Source organism: Nannobrachium achirus (genome assembly GCF_963921795.1).
Source record: "Nannobrachium achirus genome assembly, chromosome: 9".
Lineage (NCBI taxonomy): Eukaryota > Metazoa > Chordata > Actinopteri > Myctophiformes > Myctophidae > Nannobrachium > Nannobrachium achirus.
Window position 1 is genome coordinate 17,396,706 of NC_137818.1, and position 16,694 is coordinate 17,413,399.

The window sequence follows — 16,694 nt, forward strand, 5'->3', positions numbered from 1 at the left end:
CATGAATTATGCATCGAGTATCATAGTAATTCCATAGAAAATCTTTGTGAAAATCCAAAGGTAGGCAACACTTCATGAAACCAGTACTAAAGTTCTAAACAAACTACACTAAGGCCCATCTGGTCGAGTCCTTAAAAAGGAAAGGTACGTTTCGGGACTTAATTTGACAAGTAATTTTCCTAAAAAGAAAAAAGAAAAAAGATTTCTAACGTCGTGTGCTGCCTCTGCTGGGGGAAAGTTTTCTAAGTAGGCCTACCCAAAGACGCTTAAAGGAGTTGAGGTGTTACATTTAGTTGATTGGTTCCACAGAAAAATATTGTCACACAGTTTACTGTTGAATGAGAAAACAAGGTTTGGATATTTTGGGCAAATGTTTCCCCCTAAATATGGACACTGAGGTTCAAGGTTAATGTAAATGATAATATTTTAAAATATGGACACTAGGGTTCAAGTGGTTATTGGTAAATGATAATATTTTCGTTAACGTTTATGAAAGAATCACGGTTACAGTTTTTGAGACATTTAGATTATGTCAAAGGTCATGTCTCACCTATAGACACAGGATCTTAATTTAAACCTGATGGAAAAAAGACACTAAAACAAAATGCAACACTTGCACAGGAAACCGGGTTCAAATCTGGGGTATAAAATAGTGCAACTATGAAAACCAGTCAACAGTGTGTGTGTGTGTGTGTGTGTGTGTGTGTGTGTGTGTGTGTGTGTGTATGTATGTGCGTGTGTGCGTGTGTGTGTGTGTGTGTGTGTGTGTGTGTGTGTGTGTGTGTGTGTGTGTGTGTGTGTGCTTGTGTGTGTGTGTGTGTGTGTGTGTGCTTGTGCGTGTGGGTGTTGCATAAATGAGGTTGTGGGTTTTCACATCTTGCATGTCAGGTGTGAGGCACGTGTGTGTGTGTGTGTGTGTGTGTGTGTGTGTGTGTGTGTGTGTGTGTGTGTGTGTGTGTGTGTGTGTGTGCGTGCGTGCGTGCGTGCGTGCGTGCGTGGTAGGAGGGGATACCGCATTGTATGGGCGTGCTCGGTAACTGTGACTCATGTGTCATTTCCTCTCTAAGTATGGTGCCAAGGTATAGGGATGGGCGGGGGTTCTTTTTCCAAGTAAACAACATATTGTTTTATTTTTATTCCTGCATTTTTTGCATCCCTCCAGATTGTTGGAGCCATTTCTGAGTGGTCCTGGAGGAGAGCATCAGAGGACAGCCTGTCACGTTAATGAGCTGGAGCAGGGTTTCCCAAATTGGGTGCCGTGGCACCCTAGGGTGCCGTGTTTGCCAGTCCAGGGGTAGCCTGAGATCGCTTCCAATTTCGGGATTTTGATTCGGTCGGGAGCGGATGGCATCCTACGTCATTTTTGGCCAGAAAATACTAAAACCGGAATCGGTTTTAACCCAAAACAAACCCCCGTGCTCAATGACATCATTTTAGTACATACCCAATGAAACCCTTGATGCTGCGTAGTTTTGCTTATTTTTTGAAAAGTTTGTTTGGTGTATCCATCTTTTAGTCCAACTCGCAGGGACTGGCAAGACTACACTCATCTAGCATTTAAATAGGGATTGGGGAAACAAACAGGGAACCAAATCAAAGCAACTAGGATGCCATCCGGTCTAGACCGGATCAATCTGGGAAACCATCATCAAAGAAAGGGCGACGCCCACTCGGTCTATCTAGCATCATTGACTCTGTCTCGAGAGATTGAGAACGGATCAAACAACCTGTTTAGCAAACAAATACCAGGCTTTCCCCCGAGACAGCTTGGTGACGCGAGGTTGCCTCAGAATACTTTGATATTTGGAATTCATCAATATCACTTCATCAATATCACTTCCGTAAAACGGACCTGATTTGTTATTTTTCCATATACCCCAACTCTCTTCACCAAAAATAGCAGATCTACAAGCTCACAACGCGTTGTGAGCCTGCAGATCGGCTATTTTTGGTGAACCTTCCCCCAGAATAGGGATGCTGGGGTTCAAGTGGTTAAATGTAGTACAAAGTTATTTTCAGTCAGTTCTGTTGGAAACTGATATTTCTCCGTGGCATAGCCTACCGTATCTCAGGTGGAAAGATGTACATATTTACGTTGTGTAAACGTAAGATTCTAAAAATGTACCGTGTAATTCAGGGGTGCCATGGATGAAAAGGTTATTTACCGGGGTGCCCTGAGTCAAAAAGGTTTGAAAACCCTTGAGCTGGAGAGACATGGAGACACCCTGTCATTGTACCAGTTCTTCTTAAATACCTTTCATCACATTTTTATTTTATTTTCACCAAAAAACTTTTATTGTTTTACCTTTAATGTTTGATTTGATAAAGTGTACATAGGATGATGAGAACCTATCCAAAGCAAGTTGTCAGAGTGTATAGCATAATTCCCTAGAAGCGCTTTTTGTGATATAATATATGTGATATAATATACATTAAAACAAATTTTAATAGTCAATATGTGTCATGTGTTGTAAGGATCTGTAATGGATGCCTTGAGAGTGGGGGTAAAAATCTAATCATACAGAAGCATTCTTGCACCATCTAGTGGTAACATACATGTATAGCAAATAGATGACACTGACACATTGCAACATAATCAATATTATAACTCTCTCTCTCTCTCTCTCTCTCTCTCTCTCTCTCACACACACACACACACACACACACACACACACACACACACACACACACACACACACACAGACACAGACACACACACACACACACACACACACAAGTGAAGTGAGCGTTGGTCGTGCTTGCATAACGTCTTCAGACTAGGATTTGAGCCTAGGATGTACAGGATATGCTACACACACACATTTTACTATGGCAAAACGCTGAGGAAAAAGGCTACAGACACACACACAGCCACTCTATATGGAGCGCTATGCTACACACACACATTTTACTATGGCAAAACGCTGAGGAGAAAGGCTACAGACACACGCACAGCCACTCTATGGAGCGGTTTACCACCGCTCAAAAAGAGTGAGGGAAGCCATGTGAGCTTCATGTAAATATTATGAATCCTAGTGAACAATGACAGGATAAATGGACACATAAATAGACCTGGGGCATGGGGCAGGACTTAGCTGGTAAGAACAGAAGCTCTGTCTTGTCTGGGTTCAGCTTGAGGTGGTGGGCTGACATCCACTATGAGATGTCGGCTAGACAGAATTAGTAATATAAATAACTGATGTCACGGACAAAACAGCCCATACAAGGAGATATAGAAGATGACGTCAGAGGTATTACTTTCTGAATTAGATATTAATACGGTACAAACCTTTATTTAATAACACTGCTGCTCATTGGTATTGAAGCTCTTACAGACCTTTCATCAGACTTTGTGATGGCTACCCACACACCAAGGGATAATTATCATGCAGTGTGGTTCATTTTCTTCATCTTGGGGATAGGAAGTCTGCTGCCATGGAATTTCTTCATGACAGCAACGATGTACTTCACCAGTAGGTTGAAAGACCCGCTCATCGATGGCGTCAACGTGGTCAATGGGACTACGGTTGGCGGGGACACACGGAGCGCTCTGGAATCAATCTTCAGCAACGCGATGACGCTGTCTTCCATGGTGCCCCTGCTCATCTTCAGCTGCCTCAACTCCTTCATCCACCAGAGGATTCCTCAGAAGCTGCGTATCTCAGGCAGTCTGACGGCCATCCTGGTGGTCTTCCTGTTGACGGCCGTGCTGGTGAAGGTGGAGATGGCACCAACAACCTTCTTCTGTCTCACCATCATCAAAATCATCTGCATCAACTCCTTTGGTGCCATCTTCCAGGGCAGCCTGTTTGGACTGGCAGGGTTGCTGCCAGTGTCTTACACCACACCCATCGTGATTGGGCAAGGGCTGGCCGGTATCGTGGCTACCGTCTCCATGATCTGTGCTCTGGCCACTGGCTCAGCTCTGCAGGACAGTGCCTTTGGCTACTTCATGACAGCCTGCGTTGCCATCCTAGTGGCCATCCTCTCCTACCTCGCGCTGCCCAGCATAGAGTTTTTCCGTTTCTATATGGAGAACAACAGACTCAGGAAATCCACTGACCAGGAGAACAAGCAGGACAAGCCAGATGTTGTGGTCAGTATGACCGAAGAGGGGGACAAGCCGGTTGTTTCAGTTTTTGCCATCTTCAAACAGATCTGGGTGATTGCCATGTCCGTGTGTTTCATATTCACCATCACCATTGGTGTGTTCCCAGCAGTCACAGTGGACGTCCAGTCGACTATAGCTGACGGAGGAGCCTGGGACACCTACTTCATCCCCGTCTCATGTTTCCTGCTCTTCAACGTGATGGACACCGTTGGGAAGAGCCTGACGGGCGTCTGTAAGTGGCCGGGTGCAGACAGTATCTGGCTGCCCATCCTGGTGGGTGTGCGGCTGGTCTTCGTACCGCTGTTCATGCTGTGTAACGTGCAGCCTCGTCACTACCTACCTGTGTGGTTTAGCCACGACTCCTGGTACATCCTCTTCATGATCCTGTTTGCTTTCTCCAACGGATACCTGGCCAGTCTGTGCATGTGCTTTGCACCAAAGATGGTTGCACAGCATGAAGCAGAGACAACAGGAGCCATCATGGTCTTCTTCCTCTCCCTGGGACTGGCGCTGGGTGCAGCATTCTCGTTCGCCTTTAGAGCCATGATTGGGCATTAATCAATGAATTAAACTTTAAAAATCCGGGGCACCCGCTGGCCTGGTGGTCAAGGCGCATACCACATACTAGGCTATGATGCCTGCTGGCGTCGCCGGTTCGATTCCCGATCTGGATGACCTTTGCCACATGTCGTTCCCCATCTCTCCCCCCATTTCCTGTCAGTCTACTATCCTATCAAATAAAGGCATAAAAAGCCCCAAAAAAAAAAAAAAAATCTTAAAAAAAAAAAAAAAAAAAGACTTGTGGCTTGTGGCACCCAAGCCGTGACCGACCACAAGGTCACGGCTTGGGTGCCACAAGTCATGCGGCAAGTACTGGGAGCTAATGGTTGGTGTGGCGCTCCACCTCAGCAATCAATCTCCCAGGGGTCTAGCAGCACATTGTAACATGTGATACCGACAATAAGCCACTCCAGACCTACTTTAAGACATTTTAATACCTCTAAAAGAAAAGTAATCAACACAAACATATATACAATAACAACATGACAAACTGGCATACAACATTTTCAGATGGGGGCCTGCCTCCAAGTCAATTTGGGGGTCCTTGGCATGAACATATTTGAGAACTACTGTCATAAGGCAGGGTTTCCCAAAGTGGGTGCCGTGGCACCCTAGGGTGCTGTGATGCCAGTCCAGGGGTGCCGCAGAACACTTTGATAATATTTGGTATTCATCAATATCACTTCACTATGCTTAGTAAAACAGAGCTGATTTGCACTGTACTTGAGTTCCTTTTCCATCTATGGCCAACTATCTTCATCAAAAATAGGTGATCTACAAGCTCACAACGTGTCACAGCTTGTAGATCGCCTATTTCTGGTGAACCTTCCTCCCAGAATAGCGATGATGGGCTTCAAGTGGTTAAATGTCAAGTATAAAGTTATTTTCAGTCAGTTCTGATGGTAACGGATATTCCATTGTGACATACTGTATCTAAGGGAGAAAGATTTTCATATTTACATAGCGTAATATGATATAAGATTCTAAAACAATAACAGTGTAATTCAGGGGTGCCGTGGATGAAAAGGTTATATACAGGGGTGCCCTGAGTCAAATAAGTTTGACAACCCCTGTCATAGGGGACATGCGTTGTTGCAGAGGTCTCCTGATGTGAACAGATCAAATACGTTGACCAGTGGGAACATGGAGACCGAGCCCACCAGCGAGCCCATCTGCGCCGCCGCGCCGCACCACACGAGGGCACTGTGGCTCCTGTCTCTCAGGATGACTCCAACCATCACCTTCACGAAAGACAGACTTCCGGTGAAGGAGACCCACGACACCACCTGGAGACGACACCGCAGTTAGTCAGTCGGTCATTTTTTTTTTTTTTTGCTTTGAACCCTTTTGAACAGCGATGTTGGATAGAAGTTGGGTCTCTTAATTCTCACTTCCTTCACAGGTGTTACCAAAAGGGCTCTGTTCCATTCTGGTCAAACAGAGTCAGGGTGCTGATATTGTGCATGTTGGCTCACTGGAAACACTCTGCTACACTTCTGTTTGAACTTGAAGCACCCGGAAGACTGCCGGAATACCTCGATTGGCACAGAAAATGAGGCCAATTTTGCGTAGCACCGAGCAGGCGTACTGGGGTTCAATGCTCTACCGTGGTTGTCGGAACCACTCCCCACTGTCCTCCTCTGTCAACAGATTTTGTTTGCATGTGTAGTGATGCGCGGAAGCGGGATTGGACCCGGGACTCCCACTCGCCAGACCAACGCACAACCAGTTGTGCTAATAGGGCTGAGCCCGATTAGCAGGGCTGTTATCGTTGGTTCATAACTGTGGGGGCTACAATCACCCCCCCCCCCCCCGATCTTTGGAGCGCATCCTCGCACTTCACACTTCACGCGGCGGTCCGCTGCACACGACGTGGACCTGTCCCTCACGCGAGGATATCACGCTCCTCATCCTGCCGACAACGCCAGATTATAGTGATGCGCGAAGCGGGGATTGAACCCGGGATTCCCACTCGCAAGACCAACGCACAACCAGTCGTGCTAATAGTGCTGAGCCCGATTAGCAGGGCTGTTGTCGCTGGTTCATGGCTGGTACTAACTGTGGGGGCTACACATACATGCGTGTGATTTCAAACGTGGCTCATTCAGGTCATTTGGCAGTTTAAAATATAAATATATACAGCGTGGTAAAGATAGTTAAATGAATATCTGGATATTGGGACTGTGACACACTGTGGCTGCCTGATGACTACAAAATGACAAAAAGACTCAGCTCCTGACCAGATCAGAAACCCCAAAATGGTATTGATTGACTTACAATGAGAGCCTCTCCTATGGTAGAGCTGTGAAGCAGGGGACATGGACTCATGGCTGCCATGGCCATGTTGTAGCCTCCGAACCCAGAGCCCAACGCACTGAGCACACCTAGGAAGACCAGGGACCTGCAAAAACATCACATCACATCACAGCAGAGCACAGCACAGCACAGCACATCACATCACAGCACAGCACAGCACATCACAGCACAGCACAGCACAGCACAGCACAGCACAGCACAGCACAGCAGAGCAAGTTTAGGTGGAAAAAGTACTTAAATGTTTTCCTTAAGTAAACGTATCAACACCGGAATGTAGAAACACTCTGTTATAAGTAAAAGTCTGGCAATCAAAATGTACTTGAGTAAAATTACAAAAGTAATACAATATAAAACATAAAATGTAAATTACAAAATATACTTAAAGTAGACAATAAGAAATATAAAATGTATACAAATCATTTTAACATAGCCGATCTATCTACTTGTACATCTGCTATTTTCAAATAAAGAAAAAGAAAAATCAAGTTGTTTTAGAATATTTTTGAAACATTTTAACAACACTAATCTTGCATGGGAGAGGGTGTCCCTGGCACAAAATATTTTCAGATGGGAGTCTGCGGACAAATCATTTTCATAAACCTGGTTGCTTATTTCAGTGGTTCCCAAACGTTTAAGACCACAAATGGGTCCCCACCCACTGTTTGGGAAACAGTGGCTTAAATGTTCTCTCACAAAAAACACCGGTGACGACCGGCCCCGTATTTACCTGTTGGGAAAGAACATGGCGAGGACGCAGGCCAGCGGGTTGGCCACGGAGGCCAGGGCGGCAGAGAGGTGGTAGGCCAGGTGGCCGTAGGGCATGCAGGAGTAGGTCTGCACCGACGGCAGCAGCCCGTTGGTGGCAGCGTTGATCCACACCACCAGGAAGTAGAGGAAGGCCAGCTGGGGGACGGAGTGCTTGGGCCGGGCCAGAAGAGGTCTAGACTGACCGCTGTCTTCATTCTGTTGTTGCTGCTGCTTCTGCTGCTGCTGCTGTGGGGCCTTCCCGTCCTGGGCTGTTGACGTTGGACAGTGGAGGGAGAAGTAAAAATGACAGCTGTCCATTTCTGATGAAATATTTTAGACACTATTAGCGTTATATTCCGAATATGGCATGTGGTCATATACAGTATCTGGGATGAAATTAACTCCATATTCTAGCAAGAATAAAAGTGGTCCCATGGCTGGAGTTTGACAGCCAATTACTGTTCGGAGAGTATCCCATCCGGATATCATCCTATTTGAATCATATCTGGTATAATATTCAGGCAACGATATCTATGGATTCGTTTTCTTCTTTTTTTTTTGGGCGTAGCTGCTCATATATCGTACATTATTAAGCACAATAGACAGAAGAGAAACATAATTTCCATATATCATTTTGGGTCCACCACACACACACACACACACACACACACACACACACACACACACACACACACACACACAAACACACATATCCCCCCTCCCCTCATTAGGCCTACTGGTTAATGTAAAGGTAGACAAAGTAGCCTAATCCTTTAATTGAAAGGGAGACTTTTCAAGGGTCGCATATAATTTGTCGCAAATCATTTATTCAAATAATTTATTGTAGACTCGTTATCAAATTACTGGCTTAGGAATACGACAAAAACTAAAAAAGTCATTTCGGAGGTGAACTATCCCTTACAGTGGTTAAATGAATACAGTACAATAGTAGTAAGTATACTTAGTTACTTTCCACCACTGCCGCTGGGTTGTCCAGGCCAGAGGGGAGGGAAGCCGCGGCAGCGGGCACCAGGTTGGCAGTGGACAGGTGGTAGGTGCCAGGGAGTCTGTCCAGCGCGCAGAACGCTGCCAGGCTAATGCACATCATAGCCGCCAGGAAGAGGAAGAACACCTCCGTGGAGAAGTGAGGAGGAAGGTACTGCGTCTGCGGGATCAGAGTCAGGTTTATTGTCACTATAGGTTTTTACAGGGGGAAAGAAAAAGTGGTTGAAATTAGTTTATTTGTATTTTTTTGGTGCAAGCTAGATCGTTTGTAGTTTTCAGGGGGGAAAGGAGGGGAGGAGCAAGGAATAGAAGACAGGTATGTGCATGAGGTTAGAGAAGAAGAAGAAAGAGAACCCGCAGAATAATTTGCTTCAACGCAATTTATTGACAACATTTCGAGCCAAGGCTCTATTTTTGTATTTTTCTTCGTGTTACTCTCCCAACCCAGCACTTCAACCAAGTGATATGCGTATTGTATTCTGTTAGTTTTCTACAATAGGTTAGACATATAAGAAGGCCTACTAAAAGTAGCATGTATACTGTATGTAAACGAGGAAAGACATAAGATGCAAAAAGTAGCAGGTATGTTAGACAAAAGGAGAAAAAAGTAGCATGTGGTTACATGAGGTTAGGCATAAGATACAAAAGGTAGAAGGTACAGTATATAACATGAGGTTAGACATTAGATACAAAACGTAGCAGCAGGTATGTACATGAGGTTAGACATACGGTGCAGTTGTGTACTGTACATGATACCTGCAACGAGCTGGAGTTCACGGTGGCGTTGGCAGAAGTGACGTTGACACACTTGGCCATGCCGACGCCCTGGGCCAGCGCCACCAGGCCGGGCAGCAGGCCGCTCAGGCCCTCCCCGATGAAGTAGCTGGTGACGTAGTGGGCCGGAAGTTGCATCATGAACGGCAGGAAGGTGACGGAGGAGGTGCAGTCCACCAGCGCCAGGAAGAAGGTGATGACGAAGAAGGCGGTGCTGCGCTCGGCTCCGCCCACCACCGTGGTTTCATGCCAGAAGAAGGCGAGCAGGAAGCAGGACACCACGCCAATGGACAGGATGCTGTAGATGGATAACCCTGTCACAATTATTACATGAACACCTTATGGGAATTATCTTTGAGATAATCGCAATTATCTTAGCCTCACAATCTTTTCCCCTTTGGGCCGGTTCGATTTTCAACGAAGAAAACCCTGCCTTTCTTATTTAAAAAAGGATTTAAAAAAAAGATTTTTTATCGTGTTTACTGTGCTAAAATGTGGGGCATGCGTACCCATGGGGACATGCGTACAAGTGGCTAAATATGTATTTGGGACACAATAAGCCAGCAGTTTCTTCATTGCTATTTACAGTAACACTTCTAGCCCCCATAAGTCACATCCAACCATGAAAGGTTACGTTGTATCTTGGGAATAGGCTTATTCTATGTAAAATTACATATTAGCCACTTGTACGCATGCCCCCAACCACTGAAATAAGAATCTCTAAAACGATAGAAAGAAGTAAATTAAATACTTTTAACACTCATCTTTTATATTCTTTAATTACAATCTAAAATATGAACCCTTGTTGTAAAAAAACAAAGTTGTCCTTTAAAAACAGCAGGTTCACTTGCGCGACCCATAAAAACGTGGGCCCAAAGATGCGGTCCCGAAACAGTGACGTGCCTGTAGATGACGGCGTTCTCTCTTAGCAGGCCCGGTCGCACCTTGTGCATGACGGTGACCAGCAGGGGGCCCAGGTTGGCCATCTGTATGATGACCGTCAGGTAGGAGGGAAGGTCCCAGCCCTCCGGGAGGGTGTTGACCATGAGCGGGAGCTCCACCCACAGGCCGTTGACCGCCACCCAGGAGCCCAGGCCCAACCCACAGGCTAGGAGGTGGACTAGCAGAGCCATGCTGATGCTGAGGTCTGCAGGGGAAAAAAATATTTTGGGGGTCCGCAGATGATTAACTTAATATGCTACATTGTTTTCTCACTCAACAGTGAACAAACCAACATAAAGTTTAAGTGTATAGAGGGTATATGCACATTTCTAAAGTGACAATTTAGGGAGTTTCTGTATAGTTCCCGTCTTTATATAGCATTCAGGAGGTGTAGTTCCAGACTATATTCAGGAGCTGTAGTTCCAGACTCTATAGCATTCAGGAGGTGTAGTTCCAGACTTTATATAGCATTCAGGAGGTGTAGTTCCAGACTATATTCAGGAGGTGTAGTTCCAGACTCTATAGCATTCAGGAGGTGTAGTTCCAGACTCTACAGCATTCAGGAGGTGTAGTTCCAGACTCAATAAAGCATTCAGGAGGTGTAGTTCCAGACTCAATATAGCATTCAGGAGTTGTAGTTCCAGACTCTATATACTACGTACATACGGCATTCGGAGATTGTGGAATAGTTGTCTGGCTACACACACAAGACTAGCAATACTCCAGCTGTGGCTGAATGACCTAGAGAATAAATTCAGACATTACGTTGCTAAACAGGTTCCAGTTTAAACACCCATCGGCAACACATAAAGTCTTTGCAAAGGAGAGCGTAGCCTATACAAAGTTTTTTTTACTGATCAGTGGAGTTGTAGGTAATAACACAAATTGGCCTGTTGTAGCACCACCATGAGGCTGATTTGAAAAATGTCTTCCTCTGCCATTTCTTCCTCGGCTCATTGGGAAAGTGCATGCACAATTTCACCCAAATTGCACGCTGCGTTCATGATTTGGGCATTTCTTTTTCAAAACGGACCAATTCTGCAAACTTCGGAAGCCAATCTTAGCCTATCAGGATGGAATATGGTCAATCGTACAGATCCATGTTGATCACATGACTGTAGAGTCAGATACTGTCAGAAACTGATTTGCGTGATTTTTGGACAAAATCTGTACTGTCAAAAAATTTGCTTAGCAAAAATCGGCCTCATGGTGGCGCTACAACAGGCCCATGTGAAAAATGGGGCAGAGGTTCTGAATTGTCATCCAGGGAGTGTGTGTGTGCACAGTTTGGCTGCGACCGGGCCAACGGCGCCGGAGATTAGCTGGTAACAGATGGACGGACAGACCGACTGACAGGGGGCAAACCATACTCTCGGCCATGCCTTGGCGGAGACAATAAGTGACCTTTTGGGTGAACTATCCCTTTATAGAAGCACGCGCTCTGAAAGGAACACAGTATGACATGAATTGAAAGTTTGTCCCAGAATGTCCTCATTACAAAGTAGGTCAGTTGCTTAATGTGGATTAATTACAGATTAACATTCCCATTCCTATACCTTTTGCTTTATATATTTGCTACCAGCTAGTACCTATGTCCTTTATTTTAGCATAAGAGAAGTGAGTTACCATGTCGCATACTTTATGTATGTACATTTAATATTTCATAATTGTACTTTAACTTTAACTGTTGATTGCAGTAATAGGCTACTTATGCGATGCCCCACAAGAGTCTGGTTAATTGTTTACACAATTTAGCTATAAAATCATAGGCATCGACCACTTTTTTCATACCTTTGTTGTATGGCGGTGTTGCGAAAACAGCAGACCTACAGTACAAGCTGACAACGTGAAAAACGTCTCCTTTTAATGACGTGCCCACGATAGGGAAACTAAAGCATGAGGGAAGCAGAAAACAGGACAGAAATAGAAACAGCACAAGTCATTGAGTCATTGCTCGTCCATATTGTCGAGTAACTGTTAAACAACATAGGCCTACGTTTTTCAGAAAACACTAGTGATTTAGAACAGTGGTTTTCAACTTTTTTTTAAATGTATTCTGCATTTGAGCCATTGACCACCGTTTGACGAGATTCATCCTCTCAGAGTCAGACCCAAAACGTAGAATATTTCGTTATGGTTGGATAGGATTTTGTCCACAATTCCATGCTGTATAGAAGTGGTACCATACGACTGATAACAGGTCAATCAAAAATAACAATTATTCTACACTTGGGTAGAATTTAGTTGTAAATTAAGTAATTCAGGTGTTTAACAATAATAATAATAAAGTAAAATGTAACGCTCTCAAGAGTTAAAGATCTATAAGGGTCCATTTGGTTACCAACTCTCAATCATTTAGCATGGGGACCACCTGGAACCCCCTCAAGGATTTAAAAGAGTGGTTCTCAAAAATAGCAGATATACGCTCTCAGATATATGTGCTCTGCGAGCTTGTACAAAATCTTGAAAGTGTGTGAGAAAAAATAATTAATACACATTTTGACAAATCTTCTCATTTTCAGATGATCGGTGGCCAGATACATTTTGGGGGGTCCTTGGTGCAAAAAGGTTAGATTTATTTATATGTTTATTTGGACGGACCAGCTCTTATTAAAGAACACAATTTAGGCATTTAGGCATTAAGCAGACGCTCTTAATCCAGGGCAATTTACAGTAAGCAAGGACCGGATTTAGCAAGAATGTTCATTTCCATCCATAGTCCTCATACAGAAAAGAAGCGACAAATTAAGCATTACAAAAAAATTACAAAAAAAGCACATATAAGCCTTACTAAAAGGGAAACAACAATAAAAAAGGCCTAGTTTGACCTAAAATACAAGACACTCAAGACAACTAAAAAAAAACTACATTTTAGCCCATTTAAACATGTTCACTTGTTTGTGAACAGAAAAGTTTGAGAACTCCTGATTTTAAAGGCATTTAGTATAAATCAGTTCTTATTGGGTTAAAGCTGTGCAGCATATGGAGCCATGAGTGTGTCTATGAACAGAACATGTGCGCTAGTGGGACGAAGGTCTCGTGACAAGGAGGACCAAAATATAAACATGTCTCACGTGACGAGCCTAACTCGGTTGGCAAAATCTGGCATAACAGCAGTTTTACAGAGAAACCGTAACAAATTTGTCCTCATTCTTACTCGATATTATTCAGTGTCCTGAATTATTTCACATGTGTAGCCTATTTTTTAGAAGAATAAATACAGTACATAATGTTGTACAATAACTTAATGTAGCATAATGAACACATTGTAAAAAGTTACAAAGGACAGTGTTGAGCAGTACATTCTAACTTCATTCATACTACAGGATGAATACTCACAGGTGTGTTGTTGTAGTTGATATGATGTGCAAGGTTATCTGTCATCTTACGTAGCTGCAGCAGAGTCATTCACAAACACACACACCGGCGAAGCACCGATGCCTTGTGGGTAGTACAGGTCAGAGTCCAGCCTGCTAGTTAACACTACATAATGTGGCCTAATGTGGCTGCAAGGGAACTGTGTGTGTGTGAGTGAGTGCAGGCAGGCAGCCACGCATGTATACATGCCTATAGGCTGCCTGCCTGCCTGCCTGCCAGGGGCATGCTGGGCCTCTGATTCAGCCCGGGAAAAAGAGTTGTAGAGGCCCTAATTGCGCGCTATAGAGAGAGATCTCTCTCTTTAGTGCTGCTGCTACTCAAAGATTTGCCATGTCAGATCATGACAAGTGACAAGCCAGTGGGCCAATTACATGAGTTATATTTTGTCATTGTCGGGTGGAAACCTTGTATCCAAAACCATTTTAAAAATGATTTAAACTAGTGAAAACAGCCGATCTACAAGCATGCGTTGCGAGGCGTTGTGTGCTTGTAGATCTGCTGTTTTCACTACTTTTGTGCGGCGGAGATACGAGTTTTCTGCCCGACAGTGACGATTTACTTTGTTGGCCGCCCAGCCCCCAAAATGGAACGAAGGCCGTCATTTTATTTATATTTTTTCCTAATGGCCGGCCTGGAATGAACCGGCCGTTCGGGAGTTGTTCTGCTTTTCCCAATGGCCTGCACGTCCCTCCTGCCTGGCTGCCTGCCTTCCTGTCTGTTTGTCCATTATGTCATTATGTATGTTCCTACAGCATCCTACTGCATTAGGAACCATTATGCATGTGCTGCACATGTAAATGTTGTACACTGAATGCCAACAATGCACCGCATTGTCCATGAGTGGTGGGGCAGTTTTAAAATGTATAGAACGGGTAATTCATGGACTTCATGGAGTTCGGCCCTAAAGTGCCCCGTTCTCTCGCACAACAGGCCTCTTTCTCTCCGTTCTCCAGTTAGCGACTGGACTGGCTATAGTGTCTTAAGACCATAGACGGACTATGAAAAAATGGGCCCCTGGGCCCCAAAATGCAAAGGGCCCCCCTTCTTACGACTGCACAGCGACATAGCGATGGTGTGTGTTCTGTGTGCGCGAAAAAAAGAGCCCTTGAAATGTATAGAATAGTTATACCGTAACTATAACACACAATATTGTGTAGATAACATAGTAGCTATTCTTGAAAACATTTTGGATGGGTTTATTTTTCCTCTCCTCTGCCCTAAAAACAGTGGTGCCAGGTTCAAAGTTATTCTATGCTGTGTGATAACATTCTTCATCATGCTTATGTTAGCTGCTAAAGCAACTTAAAAGAAAGAAAATAAGAAAATCTAACAATATATATAAAATTGGGTGCTGACTTATTTATTTTAGATATATAATTATCTATATAATACATTATTCATTATACTTCTTGCAAGAGTTTGGCCCCTATACATTTGATAGGGCTTTTTATGTTTATGCAAAGAATCTGACTTGTCCCAGGCAGCCAGGTAAGGCTGGTGGTAAGTGTTACAATATATGATGCTATGGTATGAATGAGGGGGCCCATTTAGATTAATCGGGGTAGATAACATAACAGTTATGTTATCTACCCCTGTTTATCTACTACCACTACATTGTTGTAATGCGTGGACATTAGAAAATGTAATGTTGTTGTTGTTTTGAAGTCTTATAGATAAACTGAGGAGCTAAACACTTACAGTATAATATGTATCATGGTATTTTAGGAATATTTGGGGTTATTTTTTACATGAACTAATAAAATAGTGTCTGGCAAATAGCGCAACGTTAATAACAGGGACGCGGTCACACGGTGGCTCAAGCTGAGGGGCCCCCCTAGCTCAGGGGCCCCTGGGCCTGGGCCCATTGTGCCCGTTGGGTAATCCATCCCTGCTTAAGACTGCGACACCTTCATCAATCTCAGGGGTGTGTAGCGTTGTTCCGACATGCATTACTCCGACGTTGCGTTCGTCCGACTCTCCCCATTACTAAGCCTATCTCTAACCCTAACCCTAACTGCATGCGTAGCCACGTAGTCGGAGTAATGAGGCGTCGGACTGACGTGTTCCTCACTTCCTCCCCAATCTCAACGAACAGCAAGGCTTATTGCTGGTCATAATTAGGGATGGAGCTCGAAACAAGGGTCCGCTACAAACCTGATAACACATTTATTGAGTAGGCCTACCCGGTGCGTACGGTACCAATAAGCTTTGGGCTTATCAAGCTTGTTATCGAGCATAGCGGCCCATGACATGACATGTTTAAACAATCAAAGACGCGATCAAGAAATTATTACAGTAGGCCTACTATTCATAGTATAAAGTAATTTAACAAGTATTGAGTACTACTACAACTGGAATAGGACTTACTTTAAAATCATTTTTGTTCTTCCTGGCTGTGTTGGCTTTGGATGGAATGTGTGAGATCAGAGGGTGGGTGTCCAGTCATCGGTGGTCAGGAAGATAAGGCTGAAACGCAACACATACAACCAATTACAGTAAACACAAATTAAACACAAACAGGAGTCACAGTGCAACACACGCGCCATTTAAAGAAACACACACACACACACACACGCACACACACACACACACACACACACACACACACACACACACACACAGGCGCGGCGGGAACTAATAAATCTCAGGGTGGGCTGGGCTGGGCCGCGCGCGAAAATTTTGCGTTTTTTTTGTCGGATTTGGGTGATTTCTATAGCGGTTTTGGGGGACTTTTATTACGGTTTCGGTCGGTGATTTCCCCCCACGCAATGCAAGGAGCCACAGACAGACAGGCAACACACACACACTGACACTGACACACACACACACACACACACACACACACACACACACACACACA

At 44.3% G+C, this 16,694-nt stretch overlaps 2 protein-coding genes across 3 annotated transcripts; one reads left to right on the forward strand and one right to left on the reverse strand.

The window, feature by feature from the left end:
* Nucleotides 1-3,355: 3,355 nt before the first annotated feature.
* Nucleotides 3,356-4,669, forward strand: LOC308290680 (equilibrative nucleoside transporter 1-like; the record flags this gene model as incomplete). The annotated part of the gene is made up of 1 exon (XM_080732591.1): nt 3,356-4,669. The coding sequence occupies one exon, from the start codon at nt 3,356-3,358 to the stop codon at nt 4,667-4,669; it is 1,314 nt and encodes a 437-aa protein (XP_080588717.1).
* A 419-nt stretch (nt 4,670-5,088) lies between these two features.
* On the reverse strand, nt 5,089-13,875 carry LOC308291193 (solute carrier family 52, riboflavin transporter, member 3-A-like). 2 transcript variants are annotated; one of them, XM_080733151.1, is made up of 8 exons: nt 13,796-13,875; nt 12,248-12,345; nt 10,418-10,661; nt 9,497-9,812; nt 8,705-8,900; nt 7,716-8,004; nt 6,950-7,073; nt 5,089-5,958 (listed from the first exon to the last, which is right to left on the reverse strand). In XM_080733151.1, the coding sequence occupies exons 3-8, from the start codon at nt 10,645-10,647 to the stop codon at nt 5,746-5,748; spliced, it is 1,368 nt and encodes a 455-aa protein (XP_080589277.1). In that variant the 5' UTR covers nt 10,648-10,661; nt 12,248-12,345; nt 13,796-13,875; the 3' UTR covers nt 5,089-5,745. The 2 variants fall into 2 exon arrangements, with proteins under 2 accessions (XP_080589277.1, XP_080589278.1); XM_080733152.1 differs by lacking the exon at nt 12,248-12,345 and having other exon boundaries at nt 13,796-13,874.
* Nucleotides 13,876-16,694: the final 2,819 nt, after the last annotated feature.

Bases quoted from the DNA above. Each gene is read 5' to 3' on its own strand.
- LOC308291193 (XM_080733151.1), bottom strand. From the start codon at position 10,647: ATGGCTCTGCTAGTCCACCTCCTAGCCTGTGGGTTGGGCCTGGGCTCC. The intron at 8,901-9,496 runs GTATCATGTACA...CTGATCCCGCAG, and splicing joins TGAACTCCAGCTCGTTGCAG to ACGCAGTACCTTCCTCCTCA. The intron at 7,074-7,715 runs GTAAATACGGGG...ATGTTTTTGCAG, and splicing joins GCCATGTTCTTTCCCAACAG to GTCCCTGGTCTTCCTAGGTG.